The 18,398-nt window shown below is 39.1% G+C and overlaps 2 protein-coding genes across 4 annotated transcripts in view; one reads left to right on the top strand and one right to left on the bottom strand.

The window, feature by feature from the left end:
• IMMP1L (inner mitochondrial membrane peptidase subunit 1) overlaps positions 1-6,670 on the top strand; it is a 36,599-nt gene extending 29,929 nt beyond the window's left edge. Inside the window, exons 5-6 of the mRNA XM_064452818.1 lie at positions 1,753-1,863; positions 6,588-6,670. Coding sequence (XP_064308888.1) covers positions 1,753-1,863; positions 6,588-6,656 — 180 coding nt within the window. The 3' untranslated portion in view covers positions 6,657-6,670. The remainder of the gene's footprint in view (positions 1-1,752; positions 1,864-6,587) is intronic.
• DNAJC24 (DnaJ heat shock protein family (Hsp40) member C24) overlaps positions 2,376-18,398 on the bottom strand; it is a 43,339-nt gene continuing 27,316 nt past the window's right edge. The window contains exons 4-6 of one of the 3 annotated variants that reach the window (XR_010373155.1): positions 8,993-9,061; positions 7,769-7,969; positions 2,376-4,532 (exon numbers count right to left, since the gene is read on the bottom strand). Coding sequence is in view for 1 of the 3 variants with exons in the window: in XM_064452819.1 (XP_064308889.1) it covers positions 7,845-7,969; positions 8,993-9,061 (194 nt within the window). In the remaining 2 variants the exon portion in view is untranslated. Of the gene's footprint in view, positions 4,533-6,153; positions 7,970-8,992; positions 9,062-18,398 lie in introns of those variants that run through there. The other 2 variants (XR_010373154.1, XM_064452819.1) reach the window with 2 other exon arrangements.

Raw genomic sequence — 18,398 nt, forward strand, 5'->3', positions numbered from 1 at the left:
GCACTCCTTTATACAGGAGACAGTATCAGTAGATTTCTAAAAGGTGTAGATGTATTGCTGGTCTGCATCTCCACGTAGAGATTCTAAATTGATGAGGCAGGGATGTGTGCCCTCTGATGTGCCTAAAGCACCCATCCTGGATACCAGAGAAATCCAGCAGGGTGCTTGGGAGAAGAGGGACAGGCTGACATATGCTTTCCATGATGAGTATCTATTCTTGCACTGTCAGAGACAAACCAATAGGTTCCCAATCCGTAGCTCATACTTTGCCACAGCTCAACAAAGGGACTCTCAGGTAGCGTGCTATCCTTGGACCCTAGCTGGTAACAGGCAGGCAGGAGCACGACTAAGCAAGAGCCTAAAAGGCTTCTTTAAAGACAAGGTTCCCAATAAGTGTTACCTGGCCAGATACCTGTAAGTACCAACAATTACACTTCATTTTCCTCAAATGTTTATCTGGGGGACCTGATTTCATTCTTAATGGTTTATATCCAGACTTCAGTACCAGGGTGCTATTTTATTTTGTTTAGTCTGTTATCCTTGAATTCTGTATATGCAGACTATTGTATTTATGAGTCCATGTGGCTTATTTCTAAATCATTGATGTTTATACTGCTCAGACTCTGAATTTCATTTTAATCATGGGGGTGTTTTTTAATTTTGTTTCTGTATTTTTTTTCTCTGAATTGTGGGCATAGTAATGTTTCAAGTACAAATTTCATTTTGGAAAAATGTATGTTAAAAGTCCTCGTTAAATATTATCTAGATTGAGAATATGTTGCTACTTTAAGATTTTCAGCCTGGTTTAGAATTTTAGAGCAGAAACAGATTAGAAAAATAATTATGAAGTATTTTATTTGGTAACTTCAAGAGGTTATTTATATCTGAAATGTTTCTAAAAAACCGTATCAAAACAGCGTTGTATACGCCAAGTGAAAATCTTACTTTAAGACTTATAGTGGCAACTTTTTCATATATGAAAGCTTTAGATCTTATTTAGGTAACTAATATGGTTCTGTTGCTATTTCTCATTTTGTCACTGAGTCAGTCAGTGAATCCCATGAATCTGTGGAATGTAATATAGTTAATGCATAATATATATAGGCAATGAAAGGTCTTTGTCATATAGTATAAGGTCACCATCATTAATTTTCAAATTATAAAAAGGGATTTGCTGTTTTGTGATCATCATTATTGCAATATAATGTGTTGTGGATTCTGCCTGCACATAGAATGAACTGTGATCTTAATTAGAACTTTGACAAGCCTACTCTGATAAAATGATGAGATTATTCGTAATTGATGTCACAATCAATTACCAGTTAGTTCATCATGAATCTACTAACAGGTCTAGCCTTGGTGCTGGCCCCAGGATGTTGATGAGTGTGTGGCTGCCCTGTTCATGCTGTTACTGCGACAGGAGGGCAGATTTTCAGTCAACATCCTAATGACCTCTTTTGAAGTCTATTAAATTAATGACCCTGTCACATTGGTCTAACCTCTTACATCTTCATTTTGGATTTTTTGTTGCAAACCATTGTTTTTTGAGCACATGATAGAACAGATACTTCGGAGCACTCCTCCTCATCCCTCCAAATCTGGCACTGTGTCTTACTAGCTTCAATAAAAAATTAGTTCATTATACAGTCATGAAATACAGAACACAAATCAGAAAATCTATTGTATGGCAAGCTATGCTTAATACCATTCTATTCTATTTTCTTATTACACTTCAATCTTGCTTAATCATAGGTGCCTAAAGGACATGTTTGGTTAGAAGGTGATAATCTCAGGAATTCTACAGATTCCAGGTGCTACGGACCTGTTCCTTACGGACTGATAAGAGGACGCATTTGTTTTAAGGTATATATATTTATAGTGTCTGGAAATAGTTGCATTAATACATTTTTAATGCCTACGTATTAGGTATTAAACCTTGCCTCCTTAATTGTCTGGCCAAAGAAAATGTAAAGGAAAGCTTGAACACTCGCTGTAAAAGGATAATTCAACAACGGTGGGATTTTTGAGGGAGCACTCTTTGAGCAGTCACTGCCTCTGAAAACGGAATTATTTTGCAAGCAAATCCAAACGTGATATAAACACAAACTTGCACACATACACCCTACTGCATGGATGTACCTTCCGTCCTTAATTCGATTCTTGCCTCTGCAAAATGGTAGAAAAGGGCAGCTCCATATTTCACTGTTGTTGCCATTTGAGAAGCGTAGTTCCATAGTTCAGAAAACAAAGATGGAGGAAAGGTTGTCTTTCTAGGACTTGCACACATACTTCAGACACGTAGAGGTGCGTTGCTGCTTTTTAAACTAAGTCTGTGAAAACACCTTAACAGTAAGGTCAAAGCTGTGCCACTGTAATTGTCTGCCACATTTTTATTTAAAAAAAAAAAAAGCTTTAATATTGTATTGTATAAACCTTCATGGTTCCTCCTCCTTCTATTTCATCAATTTTACAGCTTTATTTCACACAAAATTACTTTTTCATATTATCTGCATTATTAATTTGCTCATTTACCAAAAAGAAGAAATTAAGACAACTTCCTCTCCATAAAAAGTTTATCTAAGAAACAAAGGAGTATGTACTCTAGACTTATGCAGCAGCTTTTAGAAAACTCGATTTAAAATGGTGCCACTCAGAATAAAAAAAGGTTTTGGAAACAGTTCTCCATATATTGCAGCACACCCACAAAAACATAATTTAGTGCAGCTGCTACTTGCACAGGCAACATTAGATCTTTCCCATTTAACAAAGTTTTATATACTTACAATTTTTATGAACCCAGCTTAGGACTTTTCAAAAAACCTTGCAGCTACTGACCATAATCACTAATTGCTTACTAAACCTCAAACAGCACGTCCCCCTCAGCCCCAACGCCAAGTTTCATCTGACCTCTGTTCTTTCTGGATAGCGTTTGCTTTGAGTTCTTCCCTAGTGTTTGAGTGCTCTGTGTTCCTTCCCCGTATTGCTTGCCTTACCACGTACACCAGAGGAAAAAATGCCAATTCCAAATAGGGCTATTTCTGTGACCTATTAACCACTAAAATACAAATGATGCTAATATGCTGACAGCCTCTTAATAAGAATGTGGTATTAATAATCCAACTGAAAGAAAAATTTCTCCAACAGACATACTAGTATAGAAAAACAGCTGTTTACTACTTCAAGGGGACTGTTAACAAACAATATATGTATTAAGAACCTATGTATGTGAATAGCTGGAATTATTCACAGTAGCCCTCCACAGCAATGAGTTTGTGTCCAGCTTGTACCGCAACAATGAAGATGTTTGAGAGGCTTTAATGAAGTGACTGACAGGACTGAACCCTAAATTTAGCAAACAGTAAACTCTGTAAAATTAATGGAACTTGCACACAGATATTACATACTGAAGAAGTACTTTAGGACTCCAGAATACTGTCTGTTTAAAAAGATAGTATACAGTCACTTGCTACTTAACCGAATTATAACTTAATCAAATTTTACAGCAGTTTTATGGTGGTGCGTAGGGTAGCGATGACTAACATTGTAATGAGATCTAAGTATATGGTGCCTAACAAAAGCAAAAATTAGTTTATTCTTCAAATGAGTGTTTATAGTTTGGATTGTTTATGGTAATTCACATGAGAATGCAGTGATCTTGCTGTTGAACATTACAGTGAAAGGCAGCAGAATACAGCTAGTCCACATGGTGGTAGCTCATTAGTAGACCACTGGCTGAGAAACCTATATATGCTTTTTAATGTAGTCGACTAGAGGTTTGGCTTCTCTTTCATGAAAAATCTTTTACTGCCTTGAGAATGGAAGCTTACATGGCTTTATCTTAAAGTGAATTTTGGAGAAATAGATGTAATTGTACTTTGGAATGCTAAGTTCCACTTTCAGTAAGGGATGCAAAAAAACCCCAAATCTAATTTGGAAGTGATGGATTTCAGCAGAAGCGAGTTGTACCAAGTTTGTTCAAGCAACCTATTCTTGGCAAAACACGTTAATTCTCTCTCTAGCTCATCTATGAAGTTTAGACCTAAGATTCTCTGTCAACATTGGTGCACGAGTTTTTAACCCATAGAGGAATACTGATACTTGATTTTATTTGCCCCGTTTCCTTCCTGCCACTCTGAGATAAGTTCATTCCATAAAAAGGCCACCAAAATCAAAGTAGCTGCAAATTCATTGACAGAACTCATGCTTCGTCCTATCCTAGGTAGGATATCCTCTGCATTCCCTAGACTTAGGCTCCACGTTAAAAATAGACCTGTAGCGTATCTTCAAAAGAGCTAGTTAGCCCCATTTGTCCCCCATCCATCAGATCAATCTATGTATGCCAAACCAAAGAGGGCAAGGGGAAATAGCTGCTAATTGGACTAGCCAGTCTGAACGAACAAGTCACAGTCAACTTCTGTCATAACTTTAAAAGACTTGGGAATTACTACACACAGTGGCATGTCTTTGTTTCCCATAGAAGGCTTGTTCCATCTCCTTTCCAGCCACGAGTATTGTTTTTTTCACATTCCCTCCTGCACACAGACAAGATAAAACATAATTTTCATTTTAACTCTACCACTAGGATTACTGTGATGAATTTGAAACTAAATTGTCAGAACAACATTTAAAACAAATTTGATTGCTTTCACTGAAAGAAAGTCAACTTTTAATAGGTGTGATTTGAGTTGCCTGAAGAAAGATCTGTGCTGTAGTGAACGGCCTAAGAAACTTCCTTCTCTGGGCCTTTCCTCAGATCAGCTTAGATTTGTAATACCGAATATTCCTATTCCCTTCTACTCCCGTTTGCCTTTGAGGCCAAACAAAGCCTTGACACCCAGCCTGCATAGGCCCTCTGGAGAGCCTTGAATTCTGTAGCTTTGCTTCTAACCAAGATCACAAATATCCCCGTTGTTGGTTCGTATCTCTTATGTTTTTGTGTGCAACTTACTTAAAATAGCTCACTGGCAAAGATGCATATAGAGACAAGATGTTACCTCTGTATATCAGCGGATATTCCTCGTACTCTTCCCTAATTGCACATGCCAAAAAAGATGTGTATTTTCTAAGATACTTGCACAAGAGAGCTTCGAGCCTTTTCCAGAGCCCCAGAACCTGAGGTCCTGGGAATGACTCATCCTCTGTCTCCCCAAGGCCCCAGGCACAATCCACCTCATGGCAACTTAGCACAGTGCTGCGTGGGGCCTCACAGAGGTAAGGCTAGGGAGCTTCTAGCAGTGCATGGCCCCGGTCTAGTAGGTTGATGCTATATCCTGCTACTCAGTCTCCCACCCCTAACTGCCACTGCCTCTTCTGTCATTGTCTTTAGTGCTGGGGACAAGTCATGGGGTTCAAAATACTGAACCTTGGCCCTGTGCTTCCTCTTTTAAACTGATAAAATTACTTTTTCACTCCACACAGAAAGCAGCAAAGGCTCCTTCTCTGCTGTGGATGTGCCGTGAACTCAGTTAAAGAGTAAGTGGCTGTTCCTGGAAGATGACTACAAGCCTTCCTTAGGATCAAACATCATACTAACAGATGCTTTGGGAACAAGGCAGTGCATCATCTTTGTCCTTCTAGGTAGCTTCATCTTGAGCAGGGCCTGACAGATTTTTATGGGATTAGAGCCACAGAAGGGCATTCATTGTTCAACATCGTTTCTTTCCCTTCTTCATGCTGATCCTCTTGTGCCATCTTTGAAAGAACATGTAGCGAAGAGACACAAGCAGTCAAGGGAGACAAAGGACAAAGTGTAAAAGAACGTCCTTGATTCCCTATTACTTTTTCTTGCATCCAAGACCAGCCTACATGTAATTAGTGAATGTTCAGAGGAAAGTACTCCTGGGACCATTCAGTAGCATGAACAGCTACATAGAAAAAACTTTCTCTCCAGAAATTAACTTACTGGTGAGCATCATTCTCTGACACTCGTGCTTGTACTTGGTCATGATTTGTGCTCCTCTTTTTTCCACACAGTAATCCTTGGTTGAGAGCCCCTGATGGTGGCAGGCACTCCATCCCTTTATACCTCTTTGCATGGTAGGAGCCTACCTATAAGACTATAGATTTTCTTTTTCCCCCAAGGTTTGGTGTTTGCAGTTCAAATGCCCATCTTGAAAATAGATGTACACTCACAGAACTACTTTCACTGGGCAGTAACGTTTGTGGCATTCTTTATTCTCCTAGATGGATCAAAAAGTACATACTTTGCCTTTTAAGTCACTAAGAGGTTTACAAGCTAGAAAACTTTGAATCAGAAAGATATTTTCTAGGAATGTATTTATTTCCAAGGCTGAAAAAAACCCAAACTAACAACAACAAAAATCATATAGTTTGAGGCTCTCCCATAGCAAAGCATGCTGTGTATAAATTAACGTTGTCTCTGGCCACTATGGAATGATGATTTCTCCTGATATATAGTATTTATTACTCCTTGTAAAGGAAACACACAGGTGAGAAGTTCATATTCCCTGTCAAGCAAAGAGCAAAAAAAATTATGCAGTTTATGAAACAATTACTACAATAACAAATGAAAATACTGAACTTTGAGTTGTGATAAAAATCTCTTGTAACTGTATTTTATTTTACAGATATGGCCTCTGAATGACTTTGGATTTCTACGTGCAAGCCCCAATGGCCATAGATTTCTTGATGATTAGAAGATTTAAGTGACTATTGCCAGATTTCATGGTATTTTCTACTAAAATCAATTGAATTATTTTTGTTTAGAATAAACACAAATATTTCTTGACAAAGATGTCTTTCTGAGATTATGTCTAACTTGAAAGTGGGAATGATATACTGCTGTCATCAGAAAAAATGATATGCCTCTTACTGTTTCCTCCAGCTATTCACAGTAAGTGCTTGGATTTATTAGAAAGCTTTGGTTTTTTGCTACAAGCCAAGGTTAGCATCGACTGTTAACAAGGGATGAAAAAGGTGCAACTCCTTATCCTATTGTCACACATCCAGAGCCACACACAGGCTATGTGTACATTAGCAAGTCGTGTGGGACTGGAACTGAAAACAGTAACAGTGGGGTTCTGGATCTGCTAGTCACTGCCGTGTGTTTTATAGGGCTTTCCTTACACTGGCTCTAGCTCAGCCCAGTGGACTGCATGCCCAGCAGGGCCCAGAGCACACACCTTCTGGGATTTCCTCTACGGAATGAAGACTGTGTTTCTTCAGATGACAGAGAGAGTCGGTTCAAAAGTATGCTCCTGCTCCAAGCCAAAAAGGTAATGTAGACAGTGTTAGAGCCCAGTGCACAGGCACAGGACCTGCTACCAGCCTCTTAGATCTGCAAGTCTCTGCTACCTCCATCCGAGGCTCAAGGCCTCGTGAGGATTTAATGAAGTTAAATATTTAGCATAGAAATAGAAAATGTTCCTGTTTCGCTGTAATGCACCTTTTTCTTAATTATCTTCAAAGCATTCTCAAATTTATGCCTCCTGATTAAATTTAGTCATCTGAGCTGTTAAAAGGATTTAACCTAAGAGGTAGGGCCTAAGGTATAGCTGATATCGACTGAAATTGAAAGAAGCTACTCTGTTGTTTGCTGGGAAAGAAATGTCATTTAGATCATGAGATACATTCCAGTTGTACAGAACTTAGTGTTCTGTTCCGGAGGTTTTTAATAACTAGCTCTTCAGCTGTGGAAGGAGAAAACCCAAGCCTCATGTCTGCTGAGGTCTGTTAGCAAATGGGCTCGTTTCCATTCTTAAGCCTGACTGAACTCATTCTCATAGTGCCCCCCTTTTCTTGAACATACGTTTCTTCGCAGATGCTGTCCCTTGTTTGTCCAGTCTTTGTAGATGTTTGTAACTTAACGTGCTTCATTGAAACAACTACTGAAGGATCTCAATAACAAGTGAACATGTATCACAACAAACCAAAGATACGTCTTTGGTTTCACTCTTGGAGACAGTGTAATTCCCACCACATCGGCATGAGAAAGTGTAACATTGTTCATCTGCCAAAAAAGAAAACACAAAAAGCCTTTAGTGTTTGAGAAGAATCAAGAATTTATTTTGGATTTTCTTCACAAAGCTGCTCTTAATGACAAAACATACTTTGTGTGTGACCCTCCCACTCCTGGAATGTGACTATCAGTATCTGTGCTACCATCTGTTACTCAAAAAGTAACTATACTCTTAAAATGTGTTTCAGTGACTGTGAGAAATTCTTATGCTGAACAGCCATGGTCAGTGTGGTCTCTTTAAAAGAGCAAATAACAAAAAGGTGCACATCAGTGAAACAGACATATGTTAAAAGGACTACATCACTGCATATTTCTGAATGAGAACTTGATGCTGACAAAGTACCAAGATCTTTTGAAAGCAGTTAAGAACAAACTAAGGGAGTGTTAATTATACATATGACAGATCAATGATGCTTCCAAAACAGACCGCTACCCCAGGAAACAAACATAAAACAGAAGAAAGGCAGGTAGATAGGATTGTCCCCCTACAGCTTAAAAAAACCCAACCAACCAAACCAGCAGTAAAAGCAAAAACAAAAAAATGAAAAAAGCAAAACACACCCAAAAAATCAGCCGTTCATCCAAAAAGCAAGTAAATGATAACAGCTAGAGTAATATAAAGGAGAGGAGTAACACACTGTCAGATGAAAAAAAAGGTATCTGTATGAAAACACTTGCACTTTACCATCACAGAAAGAGCAAGAAGATGCAGGAGACATTTGGGAAGAATCTGGAAATCTAAATACTCAGTTATAGTACAAGAGGATTGCTGGGTGAAGAGTGGTACTGCAAGCAAAGATGGAGGGGAAGAGATGAAGGAATGCAAAATAACTTGCTGTGATATTTAAGTTCCAATTCAGGTAATCACAGAACACGGAATAACTAGATCTGAGAAAAATATTTTTAAAAAGTAGAATTTACAATATGACAAAATAATGGTATAAGATGCAGAAAAAATAGGAAACATTTGCAGTGATAAAGAAAGGCACTTGGAACAAGTAGTAAGGCCCTTACCTTCATTCCAGGACATATCCTCAAGATAAATTTGTGCATGTAGTGGCCATTCTTTTGTCAGATTATCTTCTATAAAGAAAACATGACATGTTCAGCCCTCATAACCTACAGGTCCTTATTTCTTCCTGATAAATGAATAGTCTTATATACCTAGCAGTCAATCTGGTTGCTACTAGAGAGCCATAACTATACCATGTCATCAGTTAAAAATGCAATTCTCTAAAATTTTAGTTCCCATATCTCTGCATAAACTGGAAAACACCCACCGTTACTTCTCCTGGCTACAGGAGATGATATATTACTGAAATTAAGACAGTACTGAAATCAGTACTTTTGTACATCCCAAACAATTATGTGAAATTAGGGGCAAACTTTTGTTTTGGTATAAATACCTTTTAAAAGCCTGGCTGTAACTACAATTCCACAAGCTGAAATTGTGAACATCTGCTTACCTGTACTTCTCACAAAATCACGGAATGGTTGAGGTCAGAAGAGACCTCTCAAGATCACCTAATCCAACCCTCCTGCACAAGCAGGGTCAGCTAGAACAGGCTGCCCAGGACCACATCCAGTCAGATTTTAAATATCTCCACAGATGGTGACTCCACAATCTCTCAGGGAACCCATTCTCCTTTAGAAAAGAGAAGCCAAATAAACCGCCCCAATAAGCACCAGGTAGATGTTAGGGTTGCGTGTGAGAACACCAAGGTTCCTGCAAAAAGATATTCCCAACAACAGATAGTGAAACCACTTCAGGGAAGACTAGTCCAAGTGTTACAACAAAGAATCCCTCAGCACAGAAAGAACATCAGTTTTAGCCTGCACCCATGAGATCTGTTGCTATTTGATCCCCTAGATTCTTCCAACACTGAGCACAGCACGAAATGAAGAGTACAATACAACTGAAATTATCAAACGCAAACTGTGCAATACAAGTGCAAATTGGTTTTTGCAATTTATCAGCACACTCATACTTGATGTACAAAGCTCACACCAGTTCCTTGACAATATCAGATTTTGTCAACAAAGTTACAAGTGAAGCCATTAAAGTAATATTAAAAAAAACGGGCATAAACCCCTTACAGCTTAACTACACAAAACCTCCCAGCTGCTGCCTGACACCTGGAAGGTCCAACTCCCCAAATGCTGTATTTTAAAGAACAGAAACGCCTGAGAGCTGATCTTTAGCACATACACAGAAATGCCTCCAATTTGGCAAGACTCAGGAGCTTAGTGCTTATTTAAGGTTTAAATCGGGCTGTTATTGAGAAAGTAGGTGTTCCTTTTCTTGGATCAGATAGTGGAGTATTTCCTTCTTTTACCACCAAACATCATAATCCGACATCAACAAGGAGAAGTGTAAAGTCATGCACCTGGGAAAACGTAATCCAGTAGTGCAGCACAGCCTGGGATCCACCTGGCTGGAGAGCAGCTCTGTGGAAAGGGACCTGGGGGTCCTGGTTACAGAAGCTCAACATGAGCGAACAGTGGCTGCTGCGGCCAAGAAGGCCAACAGGGTGCTGGGCTGCATCAAAAAGGGCATCGCCAGCAGAGATAAAGAAGTCATTATCCCACCCTACTCAGCGCTTGTCAGGCCACACCTGGAGCACTGTGTACAGTTCTGGTCCCCGCTATACAAAAAGGATGTGGACAGGCTGGAAGGGGTCCAGAGAAGGGCCACCAAGATGATCAAAGGACTGGGAAGCTGCCATATGAGGACAGGCTGGGAGAGCTGGGTTTGTTCAGCCTTGAGAAAAGGAGGCTCAGGGGGGATCTCATCACCATGTACCAGTACTTAAGGGGCAGCTACAAAGAAGATGGAGACTCCCTTTTTACACGGAGTCCCATGGAGAGGACAAGGGGGAATGGACACAAGTTGCTCTTGGGGAGATTCCGATTGGACACGAGGGGGAAATTTTTCACAGTGAGGACAGTCACCATTGGAATGATCTCCCCAGGGAAGCGGTTGACTCGGCCACATTGGACACTTCCAAGATTCAGCTGGACAGGGTGCTGGGCCATCTTGTCTAGGCTGTGCTCTTCCTAGAGAGGTTGGACTAGATGATCCCTGAGGTCCCTTCCAACCTGGGATTCTGTGATCTGATTGCAACCACCTCACTCCTCAAAAGCTGGTATCAGATTCTGAACAGTGAAGCAGTGACTCAGAACAGACATACATCAATATTCTGTTAGTTGATTTCATCCATTAACTATGTAAAACAAGCTATTCACAAGTAAGATTCCTAACACAACAAAGCAGTGTAAGTTGCTGCAAAGAAGTTTAAGGCTACTGTGACAGTATAAGATTAGCAATAGCTAATCACAGCTTTCTCTATAGTTAATTATCTAAATTAACTTTAAAATCTAAGCAAATTTTTTTTAAATTTGTGGTTTTGTTTCCCTTCCATAGCTGTCAGTTTTAAAAGTGTAGTATCATCGGTAGAAGTATTAATGTAATGTAGTGAAGCCTACCCTTTGCATTTTAACTATCCTCATGTATAAGGTGGGGGGGAAGAGTCAATACTTACATTCTGAGTTTTTAAATTGGACATTTAAAGCTAGTTAAAAAAACCCAAGAACCTCTAAGTATTAAGTGTTTATTTTGCAGCTAAGTGACTATTCTAATTTTAACAGAAATGTACATTATAGATCCTTGAGGATAAGCCTCATCTAAATTAGTTTTAATGAAGGAGTTTAAAACAAATCAGACACATTCAAAATAATGACAGAATCAATACAGCCTCTTTGATGTTACCTTTGCTGAACATCTATTCTGTAATGAAAAGGTCAGAATTAAAAGAAAATTAACCCACTCAGTCCTGATACTTTACTGCTGTCAAAGAAAGGGTAAAAAAATCAGCAGGAGTGTAAAGATGAATGAAAACTGGAAGATATACCTATCGATCAGGCGTTCTCATTGTTGTGCATGCTCTCAATTACAATAAACAAGAGCTATGTGTAGCATTTTAGTTATCCAGAATAACAATATTGTTCTTAACACCTGATCGGAACATTAGTTAACTGCATGAAATGTCCAAAATAAAGTAAACGGTCAGGTGGTCTTAACACCTGCCAAATAACTCCACGTTACTTGGAGTCACTCTGGTACAGCCGCCTGGCTACAACACATGAGAACGGGATATTCAGGTGAATATCCTGAAAACACCCACAAAACCAGCCAGAGGCCTCTCCTCCAGCAGGCCTTGTGCGAAGTAAAGACTCCTCCTCCTCTTTTTTTAAGGAAAAAGTGAAATTAAAAAAGGCAGAGATCAAAAAGAAGTCTGTCTACCTACCTACCTTCAGGTTCTTCTCTCCACTGTAGTGGAAGAAGACAGTACTGCAACAGTGAGAACAGTGTGAAAAAGGCAGGTGCTTCCTATTTCACCTGGGGTTTTTTTTTAATACTTGGAAGAAACATTCACAAAGAAAAATGGTCTCTTAGGCTGTACAAAGAACAGATTTTCCTAAGCTTCATTTACAGGTAGCAAAAAATTGAGTTAAAAAAGAAACGAGGCTTTCCTATTTGGAATTCATGAAGCAGTATTTTACTTAGAACAAGTTTTATAGGATTGGAAGTGGAGGTCTGGGTCACGTCTTGCTGATAGGAAATACAAATTGTAAAGGGCAGATGGACCATCTACCACCACGAAGAGAACTGGTGAGATGCAAATTCATGAGGTTAGCATACCTCCCGATGTAAAGTTACTCGTGTAGTAATGAAGGCAGCAGCTAAGGAAAAGCCTACCCTCTCTTCTATTCCCAACATAGTACAATATGAAGCCCAGGAAACAGAATTTCAACCAAGGTTTTCCAATTCATTACTGCAATTGTTATTTAAAGAAAAAAAAGAAAAATCAACAGGCAAAATTAATCACTCATAAAATTCCCTGCCTGAACAGAGACTGTTACTCCTAGTCTGATGCTCAAGTCTTACTTTCCAGAGTTGAAGAAAGCTTTTTTTATTTTCTAGTTCTCCTGTTAAACACACTACCCAATCTAATATACCTTAAGCAGCAGAAACCTATTTAGCCACTTAAAAACAGAGGGACAAGCCCAGTATGAGTTTGGGGAGCTTACAAGCAGAACTACGAACCTAATGGTTCTCATCAAGTGTGTTGCTGACCCTTTCTTGTGCTCTTCCTTATTTCATCTCCATCATTATTCTTACAGCCATGACTCTCTTGTTAGTAGAGAGTTAACTTCAGAGTCAGTACTCTGAAGTAAACCAGCATCTGATTTTCACTCCCTTGCCGGAGAAGGTTATCGAAGACTGGTATTGTTACCCGTACCCAATTCCACGATAGCCTCACGTGTGATGCCTGCTCAGGCTGCAGAGCTGTGTACTTCCTGAACATACAGGGAAATTGTGAACACCTGATCACCTACCATAACTCAAGAAACAAATCTTAATTCACAAGAAGTACAGCCCGCCTGGCTTTGCCATCTATTGGATTTGTCTGACAACAAGAGGTGAAAGGATTCTGCAGCTCCATTGTCTCAACTGCAGGATCTAAGAAAACACTGGCAGGCTCATCAGAGAGGTTTATGAGCCTGCAATTCAAAGAGATTAAAAGGAAAAAAATCTACTGAGATTCTTTCAGGCTACAGAACAACATTAAATAACTATTAGCAGCTTGGTTCAGTAAAGCTTTACTAGAGCCCTTGCTGGGTCATTCAGAAATTGTAAAAGAGGAAAGGTATTTAAGTTTCACTTGAGGATACAATAAATATTTCTTGGGCTATTTAAGGCTGAGTTTTAGGGAAAGGGCTGCAAGCAGTAAATGGAAATTTGACCCTTTTAACAGTTTATGGTAATAGTAAAAATAGTCATAACACTTAACAGATTTTTCTAGCTCTTTATCAGTCATATATTCTTAGGATTTAAAAAAAAAACAATTTAGAAATTTCAAGAGATGTACTGTCAAGCAAATGCTGTTCATAGTACCTACTAAGTATCAAAATCACAGTACTCAAAACCTGGATATTTTCAGAAGTTAACTTTTTTCTAATAGGCTATTTAGTTTTTAAACAATTACTTAAGTTTAACTCTCTTGCATTAATTTAAAATAACCGTGCTTACTTTAATTTGAAATTATAAAGTCATAGGTAACAAGTTTTCATAAAACTTGTTAAAAAAAAACACACAAAAAAATACCGCATCACTTGTACCCAAAGCGGATCAGAGTTGGCTCCAAAAAGCTGCGGTAAAAGGCTTGTGTTCCAGCACTCGCTGAGGATCTACAGCCATAAAATCCGTGGCCAGAAAAGGAACATGCAGTTATGGCACTTAAAGACTACGACCCGGCACACTGAAAAGCCCAAGTTAACGGCCATGTTAAAAGCTTTATTTTTGTCTAAAAGGTTTTTTTTAAAGAAGGAATTTTCTTAACAAGGAACAACTAAAATGTGCTGCATTAATTTTTTTTTCCCTTTCTCATAATAAGGTCATCAAGGCGTTCCACTGCCACTTCTGCTATTACAAGCATTTTTGTAGGCTTTTGTCTTGCTTCTCCTGCTTATTCTTGTAGTAGATTTGTAAGATTATTCTTCTGGCATCCTATTTACCAAATTACGTTAAGATGCCTTGGTATCTAATACAGAATCATCCCTTTATGGCTAGAACAGGAGAAGATGCTGGATTAACGGGAAAGTGACCATCTCCAAAACAGTCTTTTCAGTACTAGGAGAGGAAGGGGGAAGGAGTAGGGGTCATTTTCCTAATTTATGACCACACCTGTATGACTCCCTTTCTAAACCTGAAGTAGAAACTTAACTGAGAGTGAGGACACATCCTCAAAGATTTTGCACATTTTAAAGAGATTGGTGTTGTCAGTGGAAGCTGAATTAGCAACCAGATATTTTAAAGTGAGCTATTTTAAGCTACAGAAAGATTTTTGTTGTGCCCCGCTGCCTAAAGGGAAGGTCCAGAGAGGATGGAACCAGCGCTGTACTCAGAGACAAATGGCGCAAGCTGGGGCACTTGCAATTCCAGTTAGGACCTGTATTCCTTCTAATAAATGAAGCAAAACCCAAAAGGGTAATGATACTGGAATATGTATTCATGTATGAAAATTGCATCTGTAACATTTTTCTAAAAATTTAAACTTTGAAAATCAAAAGGAGGTATGTGCTGAGATGTGGAAGCTCCTACAGGTGGTTACACCCCTACCCTATAAACACTTCTGCTTTATGACACCGGTGTCCATCATCACATAAAAACATGTTGTCCTGGACAGAACCTCACTGGAGCCACACATGGGAAAAACCTTAGACTCTTAAATTTCTCTACTCTCTGCCCCAAAAACATATACAAAGCAACTGGTTTTAGTGTCAATCCTATTATTAGCTTTGAATTATTTGCTACATTAAGTGTCAGAAATTAATCAAAGTCACCAGTTCGATTTAATTTTTAACTATGACCTTTCTATTAATCACTCTATTACTAATTAAAATATGAAATGAATTATCTTAATTATGTGATCGTTTAGGTACACAATTCCTTTGTATTTAAGTCAACAAAAGTTCACAAAAGTTGCAGGGCTGCTACTCAAAGGGACCTTGATAGGATATAGAAGTGGGCTGACAGGGACATCAAAGGTTTCAGCAAGGATTAAGTCCTGCTTTTGGGATGGAATAACCCAATACACCAGTACAGGCTGGGAGACAACTGACTGGAAAGCAGTTTTCCAGGACAGGCCCTGAGGTCCTGGTGGACAACAGGTTCAACACGAGTCAGCAGGCGCTCTTGCGGCAACAGCTGACCCCATACGGGGCTGTATGAGCAAGAGCGTAGCCGGCAGGTCAAGGAAGTGATCCTTTTCCTCTCTACTCAGCACTTAACGAGATTGCACCTGAAGTCCCGTGCCCAGTTTTGGTCTCCCCTATACAAAGGGCTGACATACAGGAGCAAGGCCAGTGGCCTGTCAGCACAGTCAGGGGTTGGGGGACACGTCATGCAAGGAGAGGCCCAAAGAACGCAGGCATCTCACCGTCTACAGCTACCTAACAGGAGGGTGTAGGGATGACCTCTCAGCGATGCACGGTGGAAGGATGAGAATTGAAAGGCACAAGTTGCAAAAAGTCCTTGTATCCAACTTGATAGAAGCAAAACATGGTTTGGTTGGTCTGGGGTTTTTTTGGGTGTTTTGTGTTTGTTTGTTTTCATTTTTCTACTATGAGGGTGTTCAAACACTGGAACAGGCTGCCCAGAGCAGCTCTGGAATCTCCATCCTTGGAGATATTAAAAACCAGGCTAGAGAAGGTCTGAGCAACTGACCAATGTGGACTTCCTCTGTAAGTAAGAGTAAGAGATTGATCTAGATGACCTATGAAGGTCCCTTCCAACCTATGTGATTTCTGGTTCTGTGAAAAGTTTTTTTATTCTTTCTTTCACATTGTGACACAGAAGCATAAACTTTCAGGGTTCAGATGACTTCTAATATGAAACCCATAAATGGTTTTTCCAAGCTAAACTCACTGAAAAACTTTTGCTAACCATTACTGTCAAACTTGATTTTAACAGCGTATTCATCTTTTCTAAACGGGATACCGAACAAAGAATGGAAAAATCTCTAAGAAGAAAATCTGTTGAAGAAAAAAAAAGTCCATTCTTGATAGGTAAATTGTTATGCGGCTTTTTTTCCATCTGCCAAATTTTTCACAGGAAGTGGAAGCAAAAGATCCACCATTACAAAAGGGTAATTCCTTTATGGTATTAAAGATATATCAAAACAATGAATTGGAAAAATTTTCACAAGACACAGAAAAAGGCAGTTCTTGTGAGATTTCCAGACCAGAGAGGCTTGGGTAAGTGTTTGACCAAAACCTCTAAATGGTTTGAGATTTGTCCTTTCCTCTTTAATACCATGGCCTGAAGGCACAAAAAATTAGATGATGATCATTTTGATACCTGCAGAGAAAAGCAGTAGTAATATATGAAAGCACATTCACTTGTGATTCTCAACGATTCAATCAACAACCCCCAATTAAAAACCATAGACACCCCCCCCAAATTTCAGCTTCTTAGTACTGAATTAAGTAATTAAGTAAATTAAGATTTAGTCAGTATAAAACAAGAAGGTACCACAAATAAACTATCTGTGAAATGGGAAAAAGACTACAGGACTTCCTGCTGACTGGCAGCCACACGCGCGCACGCTGGCTTTGCAGTCTTACTAACTTGTTGTATTATCTCTCTCATCGCTATTCCCCTTAGCTGCTGACTCAATTCCTTTCTTTCTCTGAGCTTTTACAGCAATGTCTACGAATTTGTCTAGAATCATGACTTCAGAAGCAACTTGACAGGCATTCAAAGAACTAGAACTTATTTCACCATCATTTAGCTGCCATGGAACATGCTGCAAAGAATGCAGCAACACTGCACATGTATGTTACATGTGGTTTAGTCTGAAACTCTGGGTCCTCTGTGAATGGCACCCTCTATATTAAAATACATCTATCCCATTATCGTACCGTCACCAAATACCTGCGTAAATAAATGCATGCTTTGTTTTCTTTATTTACCAAGTCATTTTACAGAATCTTGAGGCAGCTTTTAGAAGAACTCATCTGGACGCAAAAAAAATCTCAGGAAATACAGATAACCTTTAAAATACCATCAGATAAATTTTGTCAAAACTAATTTATAGCAACGTCCTTCAATTCTGTGGGAAAACAAAGTAGCTTATTAAATCCTGATGTAGCTCTCTATTTCAGTGGATTAACCTGACCCAAGCAAAATGGAACTTCATGGTCTGCTTTTAAGCTGTAGGTAAAACTCACTAGATACACAAAAGACTTCCAACAGCCTCTAATATTTATTTTTCCTGCGCATGTACAATTTGCGATAATGGAAGACGCAGCCGATACTACAATGCTAAGAGCACAGTAGGATGGGAGCACTGGGTAGCAGAAATTCCTGTTCTGGCATCACGTTCAGGCATTTAAAAAACTAAGTTTGAGATGAACATCTATTGAAGTTTGATCCTAATACTGTTTACATAACAAATCAGCGCAAGATCGATTTTTTCCCCATTCTTTCAAAATATTTATTCAACAATTCTGTTTTTACCCCTCCACCCTCTTTTTCAAAAACCCACACAAAGTCTGAAATACAAGATTATTTAACTAGAGAATTCATACTGGGTATATACAATTATATATCACTCTTTTTATCCTGCAGTGATGCATATCTGCCAGAATGACTAAGCCTTTGTCTCTCGAAGTTCTGGTATCCGCAGCGGCAGGGGAGTTAAAAATCAGCACAAGAGAGAAAGGTCTGATGGTGTGCCAATGTACAATGGAAGAGAATTCAATAACAAGCTGCAGAGACAGTGGGCTTTTATCAGACACATTCAAAAGTGGTGGTGGCTACACGTCAATGCTGGACCAGAGTGTGTTACTGCAG

The sequence above is a fragment of the Phalacrocorax carbo genome, chromosome 5 (assembly GCF_963921805.1).
Source record: "Phalacrocorax carbo chromosome 5, bPhaCar2.1, whole genome shotgun sequence".
NCBI classification, from domain to species: domain Eukaryota; kingdom Metazoa; phylum Chordata; class Aves; order Suliformes; family Phalacrocoracidae; genus Phalacrocorax; species Phalacrocorax carbo.